The sequence below is a fragment of the Pongo pygmaeus genome, chromosome 19 (assembly GCF_028885625.2).
Source record: "Pongo pygmaeus isolate AG05252 chromosome 19, NHGRI_mPonPyg2-v2.0_pri, whole genome shotgun sequence".
Lineage (NCBI taxonomy): Eukaryota > Metazoa > Chordata > Mammalia > Primates > Hominidae > Pongo > Pongo pygmaeus.
In genome coordinates, this window is record NC_072392.2 from 51,499,381 (window position 1) to 51,517,143 (window position 17,763).

General features: G+C 41.2%; 1 protein-coding gene across 1 annotated transcript; it reads right to left on the reverse strand.

Annotated features, from left to right (window-relative positions):
- Positions 1-790: 790 nt before the first annotated feature.
- SLFN14 (schlafen family member 14) lies at positions 791-17,691 on the reverse strand. The gene is made up of 6 exons (XM_054456841.2): positions 17,639-17,691; positions 16,586-16,664; positions 13,851-14,954; positions 11,307-11,435; positions 9,443-10,157; positions 791-5,881 (listed from the first exon to the last, which is right to left on the reverse strand). Exons 3-6 carry the CDS (start codon positions 14,908-14,910, stop codon positions 5,047-5,049), a joined length of 2,739 nt encoding a protein of 912 aa, XP_054312816.2. The 5' UTR covers positions 14,911-14,954; positions 16,586-16,664; positions 17,639-17,691; the 3' UTR covers positions 791-5,046.
- Between the last annotated feature and the right edge of the window lie 72 nt (positions 17,692-17,763).

Here is a 17,763-nt window from a genome sequence, read left to right on the forward strand (position 1 = left end):
TGAGGTGGGAGAATCGCCTGATCCTGGGAAGTCGAGGCTGCAGTGAGCTGTGATTGTGCTACTACACTCCAATGTGAGCAACAAGAATGAGACCTTGTCTCAAAAAACATTTTTTTAATTAAAAAAATTAAAAGGTCCTGTTCATGGTCAGAGGCATCTTTTCTTTTCTCTTTGTACCTTATGTCAGTTTTAAGTGACCACAGATTTTTTTTTTATATACAGTGTCAAGGTTATATAATTCATGTTTCTACCCATAGTTCTCCAAGTTAAGTTCTTCTCTGCAGCTCCAGGTTAGGGTGGTGAGCCTTAGTTTCACTCTCTGTGCTCCCTTGCAGCCCTTTTAGAGTCACCTGTTTCCAAGATATCATTGCCTCTTTTTTGTCATCAGAACCTGATGTCAGCATTTTGTTCTCTTAGTTAATGCAACAAAATTTATATGTTATCAGATGCAGTGACTAGGGTTTTCTATTCACTTCCCATCAGAACTAATCTGAATAAAGTGATTCTTTCATCCAGGTCACCTTTTCATCCAGTAAGCCCATCTCCAGGGATTTATAAACATACCAGAAAAAGAAAAGGTTGTATGCCTGAGTATGTGCCTGGCTTAATTTAATTGGTGTAAAATTGCTAGTGACACAAATAACAGGGGAATGACCATTGAAATTTCATATGATCTGGCTAGGATGCAGTGCACCCATTAAAAATGATTATATTGAAGACTGTGCTACAACATGAGGAAATGCCTGCATTAGTCGGCTAAAGCTACAAAACAAACAACCTTGAAATCTCAGTCATTAAATAATAAGCTTTTATTTCTCATTCATGCACTTTCAGATCAGCTGGATTTTGGCTGAGCTAGTTAGGACTGGTGGAACTTGGCTCCAGGCCATGAGTTGAGTTCAAGTTGGATTCACATATCTCAGTGGCTGGTGGGCCACCCAGGGTACATTCTTTGTATGGAAATAGCAGAAACCCGAGAGAGTAAACCCCATCCTGAAAGTCCACGTACGGCCTCTGTGCACATCACAACTACTAACATTCCAAGTCACATGACCAAGGCCACATTATAGCGGTGGAAAATATCTCTACCTCTAATGTTAGTAACTACAAAGGGTATAGATATAGAGAGGTAGGAAATATTGGGAACAATAATGTAGTCTATAGCAATATCTCACAAAACAATTAAATGGAAAAAGCACACATATAGGATATAAAGTTGACAGCACAACTTGATCATAACTGCGTGAAAATATTTTTCCATATCAACAAAGAATAGAAATAAATAAGCAAAAATGAAAAAATGTTACACCCAGATAACAAGATGATTTAAGAACTTTTTTTTTTTTTTTTTGAGACAGAGTTTCATTCTTGTTGCCCAGGCTGAAGTGCAGTGGCGTGATCTCAGCTCACGGCAACCTCCACCTCCCAGGTTAAGCAATTCTCCTGCCTCAGCCTCCCAAGTAGCTGGGATTACAGGCATGCGCCACCACACCCAGCTAATTTTGTATTTTTAGTGGAGACAGGGTTTCTCCATGTTGGTCAAGCTGGTCTTGAACTCCTGACCTCAGGTGATTCACCCGCCTCAGCCTTCCAAAGTGCTAGGATTACCAGCATGAGCCACTGCGCCCAGCTTGATTTAAGAACTTTTAATTTTGCCTTTCTCCATTTCCGAAGCTTCCATGATAATATTATATTACCCTTCTTTTTAAAAGTAAGTTTTAGAAGCTTCTCACAGCCTCTAAAGCTTCTCTTTTATCTTAGTTATTTCATTTAGTTAATTGCTTTATCCGTCATATTAAGACTTTGTAGAAAACATTGAGAATTCTAAGAACAACCAAGTTAGTCCATTATTCTTAGTCCCCACCAGTTCCTAATCTTAAATTTGAATCTAATGAACTATCATCATAGATCCTTAATTTGACCTGTTGCCTAAAAACAATTGAGTTGCCTTTATTGTTCCCTTATTCTTCATTATTACAGTGTTAAAGATTATTCTCCACATTGACTTCTTTGAAATCTCTAACATTAGAAATTCATACTATTGAATTGAATCATTGTAGATTCTAGTTTTCTAAAAGCTACAAGTACAATTCAGCAAATATTTACTGAGCACCTGCCCTGTGTAAGGCACTGTACTAGTTGCTCTAGGGGAAATAAAGATGTGTAAGTGACTCATCCTCTTACTCTCAAGGAGCTCACAGTCTTAATAGGAAGATAAATGTGCACACATTTTTTGAGGACAGAAAGAATAGACTAGGAGAAGGGTTCAATGGTTCTCAACCCTTGTGACATATTAGAATCATTTGGATTTTTTTTTTAAGAGATAGAGTCTTGCTCTGTAACCCAGGCTGGAGTGCAGTGGAGTAATCATAGGTCACTGTAGCCTCAAACTCCTGGGCTCAAGTGATCCTCCCACCTTGGCCTCTGGAGTAGCTAGGACTAAAAGCATGCACCACCATGCCCAGCTAAGTTTTTAAAAAAATTTTTTTTGTAGAGATGGGGTCTTCTTATGCTGTCCAGGCTGGTCTCCAACTCCTGGCTTCAAGTGATTCCCTCAGACCTCAGCCTCTCAAAGTTCTGGTATTACAGGCACCAGTCACTGCACCCTGCCTGGACAACATATAATAAATACCGATGCCCAAGCCTGTGTTCAGACCTGCTGAGGTTAATTAGTCTGGTGTCCGGCCTGATCACTGATTTTTTTTAAGTCCCCCAGGAAATTATAATGAGCATCCAGGGTTGAGAATCACTGAGTTAGTTATTCTACTTTCATCCTGATTGAGTTGTTTCACTAGACTAAGAACTAACAAAGACTCTCAAATTCTATATTTAAAACAATTCTTTACAAAACAATTCTTTCATTAAACATTATATGATGCATGCATATATTTTAAAAAGTCAAATGGTACTAAGGCTTATGACTAAAATATAGCAATTCCTTGTCCCACTCATACTCCTTCATACCCTGTTGACTTTGACTCTTTAAATTATTTTTAAAGAATTCATACATCTCCCTACATCAGAATGTCAATGCACTGGCATCTTTTGCAAAACCGATTGCTGAACTTCATTTCCTCCTACCCAAAACTACCCTAAAGCCCCCAAGGAAAGGTAAAAAGGAAGAAACACCAGGTAATTAGAGCCATGGGAAGCAAGGGAGAGGTTTGTCTTTTCAATCCGTGCCTAGGTACAGACTAGCCCTTCTGATGGGCCTAAGCAATTCAGAAAGGCAGCTAAGAGAGCTTCTCGAAACCCTGCCTGCTCTTCCACCTCTTGGAAGCCTGAGGGGCTTTATCTAAAATCATAACCAAAATTTCCACATGTTCTTCTGGATTCAAGCCTCCCCAGAGTCAATCAAGTTATCCTAAACTTTTCTAGAAGTTAAAAACAGTTTGGAAATACAAATACCTCCAAAGCAATTTAAAAATCCTTGCAAAAGCAAGAGTAATTTGAAGAGCACAGAATTGGCTCAGCCATTTGGGGAGCTGACTAGAAAAGGGGAACTTTGATTTCATTTCTAATATGTATCATATACATTGGAAAGTTTCACTTAGGGAGATAGTAAAAGTTTAATTGAGGTAGTACGCATTTGAACAAGGATGTGATTGACAAGTAAGGATTTCAAAGGTGGAGGGGACAGAAAAGGGTTTAAAGACTGAGAAAATGGCACAGGCACAGACCAGAAGTCAGAGATGTGTGTGGGTGGTGTTGGTGGTAAAGTTGCCACCAAGGATCCCCATAAACTCTAAGAGTTGGATTTAAAAATTAGCACCAAGTCATAATGGAAGAGATCAGAGATGTGCAAAGGCCCCTTGTAGGAAGACTACAAGGGCCAGTGGCAGAGTATAAGGCATTTCTAGCCTACATGAGTGTATTCACATACATAGAGGATAAATATAGGCAAAATTTGTATATGTTGGGGGCAGTAAGGAGAGGGTTCGTGGTGAACCTGGGAATTTTAGAAACCAAGACAGAGAAAAAAAAAATTCATCTGATGGCAAAGAATAATGAAAAACTAGTCATCCTTAGCATTCTAAATTTGCTTTAGCTTGTAAACCTGTAAACTAATTTGTCTAGTCCTCGTGATAGAAATATCTTTATTTTAGAAATTATTGCAATCTTATTTTATATTAAGTTGGTGCAAAAGTAATTGCGGTTTTTACGCTTTTGCACCAACCTAATAGATATTGCAATAGTCTAATATAGCCTGAAGATTTTTAATATTTGAATCAAATTACCAGCTTCCCTTACTGTAAGGCTATGTTCATATAATTTGGTTTCCTATATTACTGTTGAGGGCACTGATTAGCAAAAGCATTTGACCCACTTATGACTATGGTCCTCACTATAAATTAACAGAGTAACATTTTCATTTATGCATTGGTCCTTTGTGAGCTTGATTAGCATAAAGCATCCCCAAGAGACTGATCTAGACTTGGTACTAAAAGGCAATCAAGTTCTGGACCTTGAAAGCTTGAGACCCATAGCCAGTATGAGGTGCCAGTCAATTGGCTACTTTTGAGACCTATGCAGTCAAAGTAACCAGCCTGGAGGGCACCATACCACCACCCAAAAATTATGCCAGGTGGGCTGGGGTGCATGAGAAACACGGGGAGATGGAGATACAATAAAGGATGTGGTTGAGAGAGCAAGTCAGGGCATATTAATGAAAGCCTTGAAAATTGGTTAGGTTTGAAGGCTGTGGGGACTCATTGAAGATATGTTAGCAAGGTATTACATAAAATCAGTTCTCTATTTGAGGAAAACTTATCTGATGGATGACAGCTGGATTGAGTGTGAAAGCTGGAGACAGGGGACTAATTAAGTCTATTGTAATTGTATAGGTAGGAGGTGAAGGAGATTGTGAAAAGGCCTGTGGCATTGAAATAGAGTGGAAGGCTCAGCTCCAAGAGACATTTCTGTGGCTCCAGGCCATACTGATGTGCCTTGATTTCCTCACTTGTAAAATTAAAATGGAGTCACTGCTACCCGTCTAGGAGAAAGGACTCTGCTCTTCCTGTCTTCCTCTATTATTTGTAATAATTTTCAGAAGGCTGCCCTCTTTTCATAAAGCAGGTAGAGGTGTTTAATGGCTCTTGAAGCAAAGCAGAGCTTATGAAATTCCTCTGATTGGTCACATTCTGGACTAAGCCCAAACACGATAGTCCTCTCCAGGCCTGAAAATTGCTGAATACTATCTAAAACAATGTGACTTCCCCAAACACCAGTGGCCGGGCTAAACACAACCTCTGATGGTCTGTGGGTCTCAATTAATTCCATTGCTTTGAGCAGTGCAAGCTTATAGCGTCCTCTGTCCTCCCCTCTCCTGCACAGAATTGCTATATCTTTGGGCAGATAGCCACACTGGAACAGGCTGTGACATTTTCTTGCCACATAGTTAGCTATTTGTTCTGTTGTCAGATTAGTCTTTGTCTCACACACCCCAGGCAGAGCCTGGGCACACATTGCTTCCTCATAGGCAGTCTCCCTGAACAATGCTAATGTGTCTGGAGACATGTTGGAGGGAGGATTTTCTTTGATCCTTTTCATTTCTTCTTTCATAACCTTTGCTATTTCCAGAGCACAGTGGATCCCACTGGTGATTGTTTTTCGAGGAAACTGAGCAGAGGGAGGGGGAAGGCCATTGACATCTGCGTGATGGATTTGAAAAGGGTCAAGAAAAAGCCAGAGAATCCCATGGTGAAGGTTTTCACTTCCAGCCCCCTTCGCCTTTGGATGGGTGATGTTCTTAGCCTTCATGTACCAATTGCCATATTTGCTGCAGAAATTCTCAGTCTCATCCATCACTATGTGTTTAATCTTTAGAAACTCCCCTTGCATGAAAGTTTTCCGGGTCACAGCTTGGCAGGTGGTTTGTTGGCTGTAAGGATGGAAAAAACAGGGCTTGAGGTATATCAATAAAGAGAACACCAGCAGTCATTACTCTCTCGAGTGGAATCAGGGGCTGATTCTCATCTGCAGGCTGAGTCATTGATTCAGTAGTGCGAATACCACAAAACTGTTCTAATTACAAGTTACCTGACAGATAGAATGCATAATTTTACACCTTGCTCTTTGGGGTTATCCAGTTAAACCTGCATGTGAGACTTCTGAAATGAACCCAGGTAACAGATTGTATTATTTCTATTAGTAATCCATTCCTACTGTTTGGCAATCCTGAAGACAAGTTCATTACATCTAAAGGAAATCTCAAAGTTAACTTGTACTTCTTACTACCATTTCTTTACTTTCTATCCTCTTTAGAGCTGGAAAAGAGTTACCTCAATGCATATCATAATTTTTATGTGCAAAAAAAGCATGGACTAGTTCAAATTCCTCTAAAGCTTCTTTAGATTTTGGTAAGAGAAACATCAGGAGGATGCTGAGTTCCACAGCACATCAAGTAGGGCACCAAATCTATGGGGCTATGCCTCTTTGGAGCTACCTCATTTACTTAGATCAATTTTCCTTTATAGTATGCTTTAGCATATATGTATTTTTTCTTAACAAATTTGGTTATTTTTTGCCTCCTTTAATTTGGATCCAAGTAACATCACTCATCCCTACGGATTCCATGATTTTACATATGCAGTTCCTAAGGCCTTTACTCCCTATGCCTTGAATCATAACCATGTCCTCCTCTGATTTGGACTGTGTGGACTCAAGTAAAAGCACTGATTCTTAGCCATCTTTGTATCCCTCTCACATTAAGGGTTTAATAGATATTTGTTGAGTTAGCCTTTTGACTGGAGTATTTTCAAACTTAGCTATAAATCTTAATAAAGAATGTAGTCCTCAGCACAGTCTATAGGATCCCTCATAATCTGGCATCTGCCTCCTTTTCAACATCACCACCTGCTGTATACCCACAGTCTGCATGGCTCTAGTCAAACCTACCATTCTGGTTCTCTAGTGTCTCCATGTCTTTGAACTTGCTGTGCCCTTTGCCCAGAAAGCCCTCCCCTATTTGATTCACTTCTCCTGCTGACTTCTTAACAGTGTGCCCAATGGTCTCCTTCACTGGGGAATATTTACCAACCAACCTCTAGCCTGTTAAAATGGGCATGAAGCCAGGTGCAGTGGCTCACACCTGTAATCCCAGCACTTTGCAAGAAGGCGGTGGGCAGATCACTTGAGGTCAGGAGTTTGAGACCAGCCTGGCCAACATGGTGAAACCCCGTCTCTACTAAAAATACAAAAATTAGCTAGGCGTGGTGATGCATACTTGTAATCCCAGCTACTCGGGAGGCTGAGGCAGGAGAATCACTTGAACCCTGGAGACAGAGGTTGCAGTGAGCTGAGATAGTGCCACTGCACTCCAACCTGGGCGACACAGCAAGACTCCATCTCAAAAATAAATAAATTAATTAATTAATTAAAATGAGCATGTCTTTATTATTATACAATACTCACATTTTTTTTTATGGCAAGGTCTTCAATATGTTTTCTCCTCTAACACTGAATGTAGCACAGTAGATACCATATCAACAGTGCTCAAAAAGATTTATTGAATAACAAAACCAAACCAAAAATCATAATGATTTTGCCCTCATTTGCTGAATTCTGTAATGACCAATTCATTTTACTAAATTGAAAGTTAGAGATTTAAATCAGAAGTGAATTTGCATATTTTCTAAAATTACTGATGCAGAACAAGTCAAAAATGAAAATATTTTATGAACAAAATCAAACTGTATTTAAATTCAAGTTTCACTAGGTACAATGTCTAATTAGCAGAAATACCCTATGACTTTAAAACATTACGTATCAAACAAAAAGTCTACTTAAAGCAGAATGGGTTCATTTCTACTTCTCTTAAATTTAAGGCCATGGATTGTGGGGAAAAGTTTCTGGTTCTATAAATTTAAGTTATGCACATGTGCATATTTATAATGAGATGTTTAAGGTTGAACATTATAAATTACCTGTTTACAGCTCAATTCCATGATTATTTGGAAATGTGTATATAGTTTGGGCTCTTGCACTTATGCAGCTAAGGCACTGCAAAAACTTAAACTAAAAACACAAATTACTTTTGTGACACCCCTGAAAAGACTGACTAAATATATTTTTGTGTGTGTGCAACCAACTCCCAATACATCAGGTGGGTAACTACTCCCACACGAATAGTCTGCCTACCCTCAGGAATATTTTTTGTCTCTGGTACCTCAGCCTATCATTGTTTGAATGGCTCTTCAGAATCTATGTGCTTCCTCTCATTCTTACTGCCCCCTATGACCATCTACACTGAACAAGATTTATACAATCATGTCGTACCTAAGCCCTGCAACAAAAGAGTACCCATTCTTCCTTTTGTTGTCGGAGCAGGAGTGCTAGGTGGACTAGATACTGGCACTGGCAGTATCACAACCTCTATTCAGTTCTACTACAAATTATCTCAAGAACTAAATGGTGACATGGAACGGTTCACCGACTACCTGGTCACCTTGCAAGATCAACTTAACTCCCTAGCAGCAGTAGTCCTTCAAAATCGAAGAGCTTTAGACTTGCTAGCCGCCGAAAGAGGGGGAACCCGTTTATTTTTAGGGGAAGAATGCTGTTATTATGTTAATCAATCCAGAATCGTCACCAAAAAAGTTAAAGAAATTCGAGATCGAATACAACGTAGAGCAGAGGAGCTTCAAAACACTGGACCCTGAGGCCTCCTCAGCCAATGGATGCCCTGGATTCTCCCCTTCTTAGGACCTCTAGCAGCTATAATATTGTTACTCCTCTTTGGATCCTGTATCTTTAACCTCCTTGTTAAGTTTGTCCCTTCCAGAATCGAAGCTGTAAAGCTACAAATGGTTCTTCAAATGGAGCCCCAGATGCAGTCCATGAGTAAAATCTACCACGGACCCCTGGACCAGCCTGCTAGCCCATGCTCCGATGTTAATGACATCAAAGGCACCTCTCCTGAGGAAATCTCAACTGCACAACCCCTACTACGCCCCAATTCAGCAGGAAGCAGAGCGGTGGTCGGCCAACTTCCCCAACAGCACTTGGGTTTTCCTGTTGACGGGGGCACTGAGAGACAGGACTAGCTGGATTTCCTAGGCTGAATAAGAATCCCTAAGCCTAGCTGGGAAGGTGATCACTTCCACCTTTAAACACGGGGCTTGCAACTTAGCTCACACCCGACCAATCAGATAGGAAAGAGAGCTCACTAAAATGCTAATTAGGCAAAAACAGGAGGTGAAGAAATAGCCAATCATCTATTGCCTGATAGCACAGCAGGAGGGACAATGATCGGGATATAAACTCAGGCATTCAAGCCGGCAACGGCTACCCTCTTTGGGTCCCCTCCCTTTGTATGGGAGCTCTGTTTTCACTCTATTAAATCGTGCAACTGCAAAAAGAATATATGTGTATGTATATATATATATATATATATATATATATATATATATTTGTGTGTGTGTGTAGTTGGTAAAACTCTCACGTCACAAAATCCTTTAGGGAGTCGCTTTCACAAACATAGAGGATCTCTTTTGGTTTGCAGTGAAACAAGTCATTAATTTTCTCCACAATCTTTATGGCTAGGGCTGTCTTCCTGACTCCTGGAAAGCAGTAGATGAATAATTCACGCGTCTTCTGAAGACTCTCAGAAAGTAACTGGCTCTGCTCCATTATGAGCAAGTTGAAAAATTCACAGCCCAGCTGGTCACTCAGAAGAGATCTGGAGGACAGGGAGACCACCACCAGAGCCTGCAGCAAGTCTTCCATTTCCTCCTCATCAGCAAGCCTGTAGGACCTGGGGTAACGCAGGGGGATCTCACCAGGTCTACTCTGTGTGCTGGTCAGGTGTATCAGCCTTGGAATGATGCACACTTTCCCTGTGTAACCACCAACAGTTTGCAGTTTCTGCTTTAACTGATGAGCTGTGTTTCGGGCATATTCAAGTCCTCCAGGCCAATCGGGGTCTATTAAGATTGTATAGAGTACCACGGGGCTGTTAACTGCTATTAGGAGAGCATCACACAGGACATTCTGTTCTTTCCTGAAGCCAACATCACCAGCCCAGCTTCTAGAAAATATCACAATCCCCTGAGAACAAGGATGTATCAGGGTCTTCATTAAACCCTCCAGTTCTTTATGATCTGAGAACAGCTTCTTACAGAGAGATTCTGGTTTAAATTGTATCTCTTCCTGTGTCACTGAAAATTCAAGGAATAGATGTTACCAAAACTTACAAAAGCATGTGGTAAGTATTCCTGCAACGCTGCAGAAAAAAATGATACCTGGTGCATTTGGGAAAATAAGAGCTTTCCTTTAGAATTGTGATTCTTAATCAGGAGCAGTTTTGCTCCCCGGCTCTCCCTCATCCCCAAGGACATTTGGCAATGTCTGGAGAATTTTTTCTTTTTTTTTTGAGACGGAGTCTCGCTGTCACCCAGACTGGAGTGCAGTGGTGTGATCTTGGCTCACTGCAGCCTCTGCCTCTCTGGTTCCAGCGATTCGTCTGCCTCAGCCTCTGGAGTAGCTGAGATTACAGTCACATGCCGCCACACCTGGCTAATTTTTGTATTTTTAGTAGAGACAGGGTTTCACCATGTTGGCTAGGCTGGTCTCAAACTCCTGACCTCAGGTGAGGTCACCCGCCTCGGCCTCCCAAAGTGCTGGGATTACAGGCATGAGCCACCATGCCCGGCCTGAGAATTTTTTATTGTCACAATTGGAGGGGAGCTACTGGTATACAGTAGGTACCAGATAGGAATGCTGCTAAGTATTCTACAATTCACAGGGCTCTCCCTCCCCCAGCAAAGAGCTATCTGACTCAAATGACAATAGTGCTAAGATTGAGAAACCCTGCTTTAGAAGAAGTTCAGATAACCCAATGGCTCCTTCTGCATTGGAAAGCTAGGGGCAGTTTTTTGATGGTTGAGACCTGAGAAATTCCCTGCACTCTCAAATTTGGAAAACAAAAGCCATATGTTATGAGAAGTTGGAAGGCACACAGAAATAGTAATAGTGGGAATCAGATGACTGGAAACAAGGGTCAGATATATAGATATATAAATATTATATATAATTATATATTATATAATTATATAAATAATTGTATAATAAATTAATAATAATAAATATTTAATAATTATTATTAAATAAGTATATGTATGACCCTTGTTTCCAGTCATATATATTATATATATAATATATATATGTAAAATTTCAGGATCATTATGTCGCTAAGTCCTTCATTTGACCTTCCCTAAGGAGAAACACCTGAACTCATTACTACCAATACCTCCCAACTCAATTTTAGAAAACAAATAGTCCCCTAAGTTGAAACCAAGAGGGAATACCTGGAAACAAATGTCGTTGCAGAGCCTCCTTAAACTCGTGGACTTTTATGGGATATCCGGGACTTTTTCGTGCAGATGAAGCTGATGAAATCAGGCAAGAGTTGTAGTCTGTGACCAAACTGGAAGGAGCTAGACAATTACATGGAAAGTTGTTTCAGACAAAAAATAAAAAGTAAAAAAAAAAAAAAGCCTCTTTTTTTGGCTTTTCTTACTGGAGACCTGTGATGTGCGTGCGTGCCTGAGCAGTCGTACTTACTATGCCTCAGACAGCTCACATATGTCAGGAAAGGAAGTCTGGGGATTCCTGCAGGGGACATATCACACATATTCTAAGTCACTGTGTGACTCGGCTTGAGCAAGTCATTTCACCTCTCTCTCATGCAGGAGTGAAGTAATAATCCCTAAGCTTCCTTTCAATTATAGTATTCTGACTCCAGGTTATCTCTAAGAAGAAAAGGCATCTAGTGGGGATCAGCAAGGATTAAAGCACAGTATTTTAAAAATGGTGTTGGCCAGATGGGACGGCTCATGCCTGTAATCCCAGCACTTTGGGAGGCTGAGGTGGGTGGATCACCTGAGGTCAGGAGTTCAAGACCAGCCTGGCCAACATGGTGAAACCCCATCCCTACTAAAAATAGAAAAATTAGGCTGGGCGCGGTGGCTCACACCTGTAATCCCAGCACTTTGGGAGGCTGAGGCAGGCGGATCACGAGGTCAGGAGATCAAGACCATCCTGGCTAACACGGTGAAACCCCGTCACTACTAAAAACACAAAAAAATTAGCCAAGAATGGTGGCGGGTGCCTGTAGTCCCAGCTATTCGGGAGGCTGAGGCAGGAGAATGGCGTGAACCCAGGAGACGGAGCTTGCAGTGAGCCGAGATCGCGCCACTGCACTCCAGCCTGGGTGACAGAGCAAGACTCCGTCTCAAAAAAAAAAATAAAATAAAATAAAATTAGCTGGGCGTGGTGGTATGCCTGTAATCCCAGCTACTCGGGAGGCTGAGGTGGGAGAATTGCTTGAACCTGGGAGGCAGAGGCTGCAGTGCGCTGAGATCGTGCCACTGCACTCCAGCCTAGGCGACAAAGCAAGACCCTGTCTCAAAAAAATAAAAATGTTGTTACAGTTGTTTATGTCCCCATCTAAGGTTAGATGGAATCAAAAGTGGTAGGATCTTTAGGGGAGAGGAGGAGAGAAGTGAACTCAAACAAATTAAGAGAAAGAATGACCCAATAAAATTCTCTAATCACTCAAGTCTTGATGAAATTTGGAACATACTGGCCATGAAGGCAAGCAGATAGGCGTAGTTCAGCCTATAGTCCTTCATGGATTGATTAGGAATCACCAAGGCTGATTCCAAGCAAAACTGAAAGGTAAGTGAGAACACCGGGGTCCTGCTCCCCCAGCACCCCCTTGCCCTAGCATCTCCTTTTGCATCATTTTCCCCCAGTTGGTGGTGCCCTAAGCCCAGTGGCTTAAGGTTATTAGCTCCTAATGTTACTGAAACAATTCAAATTTGTCAACAATGTTTTGCTTGAAAGAATTAGTGGAGGAGTCATTTATTTTTATTTTTTTATTTTCATTTATTTATTTTTTTGAGACGGGGTCTCACTCTGTTGCTTAGTCTGGAGTACAGTGGGGTGATCTCGGCTGACTGCAACCTCCACCTCCCAGGCTCAAGCAATCCTCCCACCTCAGCCTCTCATGTAGCTGGGACTGCAGGCATACACCACCACGCCTGGCTAATTTTTATATTTGGGGGAGAGATAGGGCTTCGCTATATTGGCCAGGCTGGTCTCAAACTCCTGGGCTCCGTCAATCTGCCCACCTTGGCCTCCCAAAGTGCTAGGACTGTGCCCGGCCTCAGAGTTATTCTTAAACAGTGTTTCTCTAGAATATCATCTCTAAAATGAGGCTATTCCAATTTTGACTGGGATGATCAGCCTGCACAATTTTTTCAACAGGTTTATAGAGAATAAAAGGAGACCTTTCCTAACTCATGGCTGATGGCATACTGTAACTTTCCTTTAAAAGTTGCTTAGACTGGCCAGGAGTGGTGGCTCACACCTGTAATCCCAGCACTTTGGGAGGCTGAGGTGAGTTGATCACTTGAGGTTAGAAGTTCAAGACCAGCCTGGGAAACCTGGCGAAACCCCATCTCTATTAAAAATACAAAAATTAGCCGACATGGTGGTGTGTGCCTGTAATCCCAGCTACTTGGGAGGCTGAAGCACGAGAATCACTTGCACCTGGGAGGTGGAGGTTGCAGTGAGCCGAGGTCACACCACTGCACTCCAGCCTGGGTGACAGAGTCTAAAGAAAAAAAAGTTGTTTAGGCCATAGAATCCAAACATTTCTTGACCTCAGTTTATATTCTGAGTCTTTGGAACTAAAACTGTTAGATAAGGAACACTGTAAAGGGAGAACACTTACAAGCAAAAATAAATTTCTATTTTTTAACTAACATATATGATCAAATATACACAAAAGGCAGAGAAAGGGGATCCTCCCTGCTGATGGGGACAATGATTTCACTTCCCTTTACCTGACTGAGTATCCAGCATCATGACCACCCACTGCTCAGCTGTCAGCCGTGTGACAGAATTGTCTTTCATGATCCAGGAATCTGGGGCCTCTGCAAACACCACACAACAGAAGGGCTCCACTTGAATCACACAGACATAACCATCCAGGACATCTTTTTGGTACACATTCAGGATTTTTGTAGTGAAATTTACCTTTGGCTTCTCACAGCAGAAATGGAATGTAGGCAATTTTTCTATGCAGTTTTCGATTTCTTTTTTTAATAAGTCAGGATTCACTTTTTCCCACTTACATCCAACCACTTCTTTGCTCTTATCATCCACCCCAATGAGGACATATCCCCCTTGAGTGTTGGCAAATGCAGATACATAATGAGGCAGCATTTCCTTAATCCGAGGTATGACTTTTTTGGTGGTGAACCTTTTAAATTCGACATGTGTTGACTCAGTAAAGTTGAGTTTCTCCTTATACATGAGTTTGTCTTTTTTAAAAAATTCTGAAGCCAATATCCTCATATCTTCCTCTTCCTGAATGTATCTATTGAGAACCTCCTGAGGATGCAACTTCTTCACCCTTGGTCTTCCTCTTTGGGCTCTAAACCCCTTCTCTCTGAGAAGCTCCAGGGCACTGCTAGCACTCAAGTTGATAGCGGAAGTCACATCTCTCTGATACAAATTGGAGCGCAAGCTGCAAATCCTTAGTGGAAGGCTGAAAACATCTGGGCTCCATGACTTCACAAAAATCAGGAGATTGTGCCCCTGCTGCATGTAGTCAAGGTATTTCTGTGAACCTGAAGGAAGGAGCTTTTGAAAAGAAGTTTCCAAATCCTGTCCCAGCCCATGGCATTGGTAACTATAGGTTTTATCATCAATCTCTGCTTTGATCACACCACCTCCAGAATTTAACAGTGCACATATAGCCCGGATAATTCTAGAATTCTCAGATCTTTTCAAACAGCTGTTGGTCATCTTCTTCCTGTTTTCTTCTCCAAAAATCACTCTACCCACATCTACTATTACCTCAGGATACGGCATTTCAGTATCAGTCTTGAGACTCTCCATTTCAGCAGCCGCTCTGTGCTCCAAACAATAAAAGAAAGGAGTTCCTATAATCAGGACAGAAATATTGTTTCTATATTAACAAGAATTCCAAAGATTACAATATTTTCTTCAAAACTATCAATTACTGGAGATACATTTTAATGTTGGAAGTCATCTCTCTATATATGTATATTTGTTGTTGTTGTTGTTTGTTTTGGGTTTTTTAGTTTTGTTTGTTTGTTTTTGAGATAGGATCTTGCTCTGTTGTGCAGGTTGGAGTGCAGTGGCACAATAATAGTTCTCTGCAACCTCAACCTCCCAGCTCAAGTGATTCTCCAACTTCAGTCTCCCTAGTAGCTGAGACTACAGACACGTGCCACCATGCCTGGCTAATTTTTCTTTTCCTTTTTCTTTTTCTTTTTCTTTTTTTTTTTTTTTTTTTTAAGAGATGGAGTCTTGCTATGTTGCAATCCTCCTGCCTGGGCCTCCCTCCCAAAGTGCTGGGATTACAGATGTGAGCCACTGCACCCAACTGGAAATTATCTTTGATACTGCTGTTTTCTAATCACTTTGCCAAATATCCTTAGCCTTGCCAGAATAAGTAGGCATGGATAAAGGTGAATGCTTAATATTTGTCATAATGGAAAAATTAAATTGCTAACATTTTCAGCCATTTTGCATTTCAAATCAGGAAACGCCAACTCTGAGCCTGGATATAAAGGGCATGGGTTGGCACAGGAGCCCAGGAAGGTATTAGAGAATACGCAGAAATAGAAGTTGAAGTGAGAAGATGCTCTTATTTATAATTCAAAAGGGGAAGAAAGGAAGGCACTAGAGAACTAAGGAAGTATCATTTTATAGTATATATACTATAGAAGATCTTGCTATAAACACAAACATAGGCTGGGTGTGGTAGCTCACATGTGTAATCTCAGCACTTTGGGAGGTGGATGTGAGAGGATTGCTTTCGATCAGGAGTTGAGACCAGCGTGGACAACATAGCAAGACCCCATCTCTACAAAAGATAAAAAAAAAAAAATGTTAAACATTAGGCAGATATGGTGGTGCACACCTGCAGTCCCAGCTACCTAGGAGGCTGAGGTGGGAGGATCTCTTGAGCCCAGGAGTTTGAGGCTGCAGTGAACCATGATTGCACCACTGCACTCCAGCCTGGGCAGCAGAGTGGGAACCTGTCTAAAAAATAAAAATAAAAGTACATAAATAAAATTCGATATTTTACGTATTATTTCCTACACTTTGAAAAGCTTTATTTTACTCCTGAAAGAATGTCAGTTGATACCAAATGCAGAAACCTTTTTAACTCTTCATATGTTCTAAATCTCAAAAGTACGTTGCCTCGTATATAGTGTGATGTGACAGCAGCATTTTCCTTCCCTTCTAATAGTTCTGCCCTGTGCTGTGGAAACCTCTAAGACTTGGAAAAGAACACAAGCTTTTGGGGCATGGTAGCTAAACCATTGTCACCCTTCTTTTGCTTCCTAGACCAGAAAACAGCCACCTAAACTGAAATTTGAGCTCTGAAACAAATATTTCAGAAAAGATCTGCTTACCTTTAGTCAATCGCAAAACAAAATATTTGCTAACTCAACCAAAATTCTTCCTCTAGGAGAAGAGAACCCATCTTTCTGTGTGATCTTTGCAAAGCAGGGGCCCTGTGGGTGTTGTATATACTCACCAAGAGGAAGAAAGCAGGCATCCGGCAAGACATGTGCACTCCCCTGATATCAATTTGTTCTTGGTTGCCTTCTCACTTCCTTCAGGAAAACCAGAATCAACCTGGGGAATCCTTTTTAGAATGTGAGCCTCTTCTACAGGTACATGTAAATGTAGTATTTTATGGCTCCTTAGGGAAATTTCTCATAACATTCTATTTACATCATAGAATCACAGAAGTGTTGGAAAGGACTTTAAAGATCCTCCAGTCCAACAATCTATCGGATTCTAAAATTTCCTCTATAATATTCCCAACTCCCAACAAGTTGCTATGCAAACCTCCAGCAATGAGTAACCCACTACCTGTCAAATAGTCCCTCTAGTCCCTTCTATTTTCTGACGTCTGTGTTAGAAATTGTCTCCTTACTTTAAGCTGCAATTTGTCTCCCCATAACTTCCACTGATGGGACCCACAAAACAAATCTGATTGATTTTGAACAGCAGACCCTATGGTCCCGTGACTCCTAAGTCTCATCAATGTTATTTGAATGCTGATAACAATTATGATAAATACAACATTTACTGAGATTCTAGCTCCAGATGAATATCCTTTCCACATTTCCCAGAACTTTTTTTTCTTTTTTTGAGACAGAGTTTTGCTCTGTGCCCAGGCTGGAGTGCAGTGGCGCGATCTCTCGGCTCACTGCAACCTCCGTCCCCCAGGTTCAAGCAACTCTCCTGCCTCAGCCTCCAGAGTAGCTGGGACTGCAGGCAAGAGCCACCACTCTCGATAAATTTTTGTATTTTTAGTAGAGATGGGGTTTCACCATGTTGGCCAGACTGGTCTCGAACTGTTGACCTCAGGTGATCCACCTACCTGAGCCTCCCAAAGTGCTGGGATTACAGGGATGGGCTACCACGCCAGGCCTTCCCAGAATTTTTTACTCATTTTCCTTTACAAATTTTCCCTAAATACTATTTTACTAATCCCTCATGCCCTCAGATGTAGACTGCACTTAAAATTAGATAAATGAGTTTTTTAAAAGAATTTTTTTTTTTTTTTTTTTTTTTTTACCTATGCTCTTGTGTTTCCTCTTGCTGCTTCAGTTTCACATCTGGCTGTAGTCTGAACGTTTGCTTCTGTCACAGCCCCTATTGCCCTTTGATATTAGCCTGGGAGGAGCAGACTTCCCACTTCTT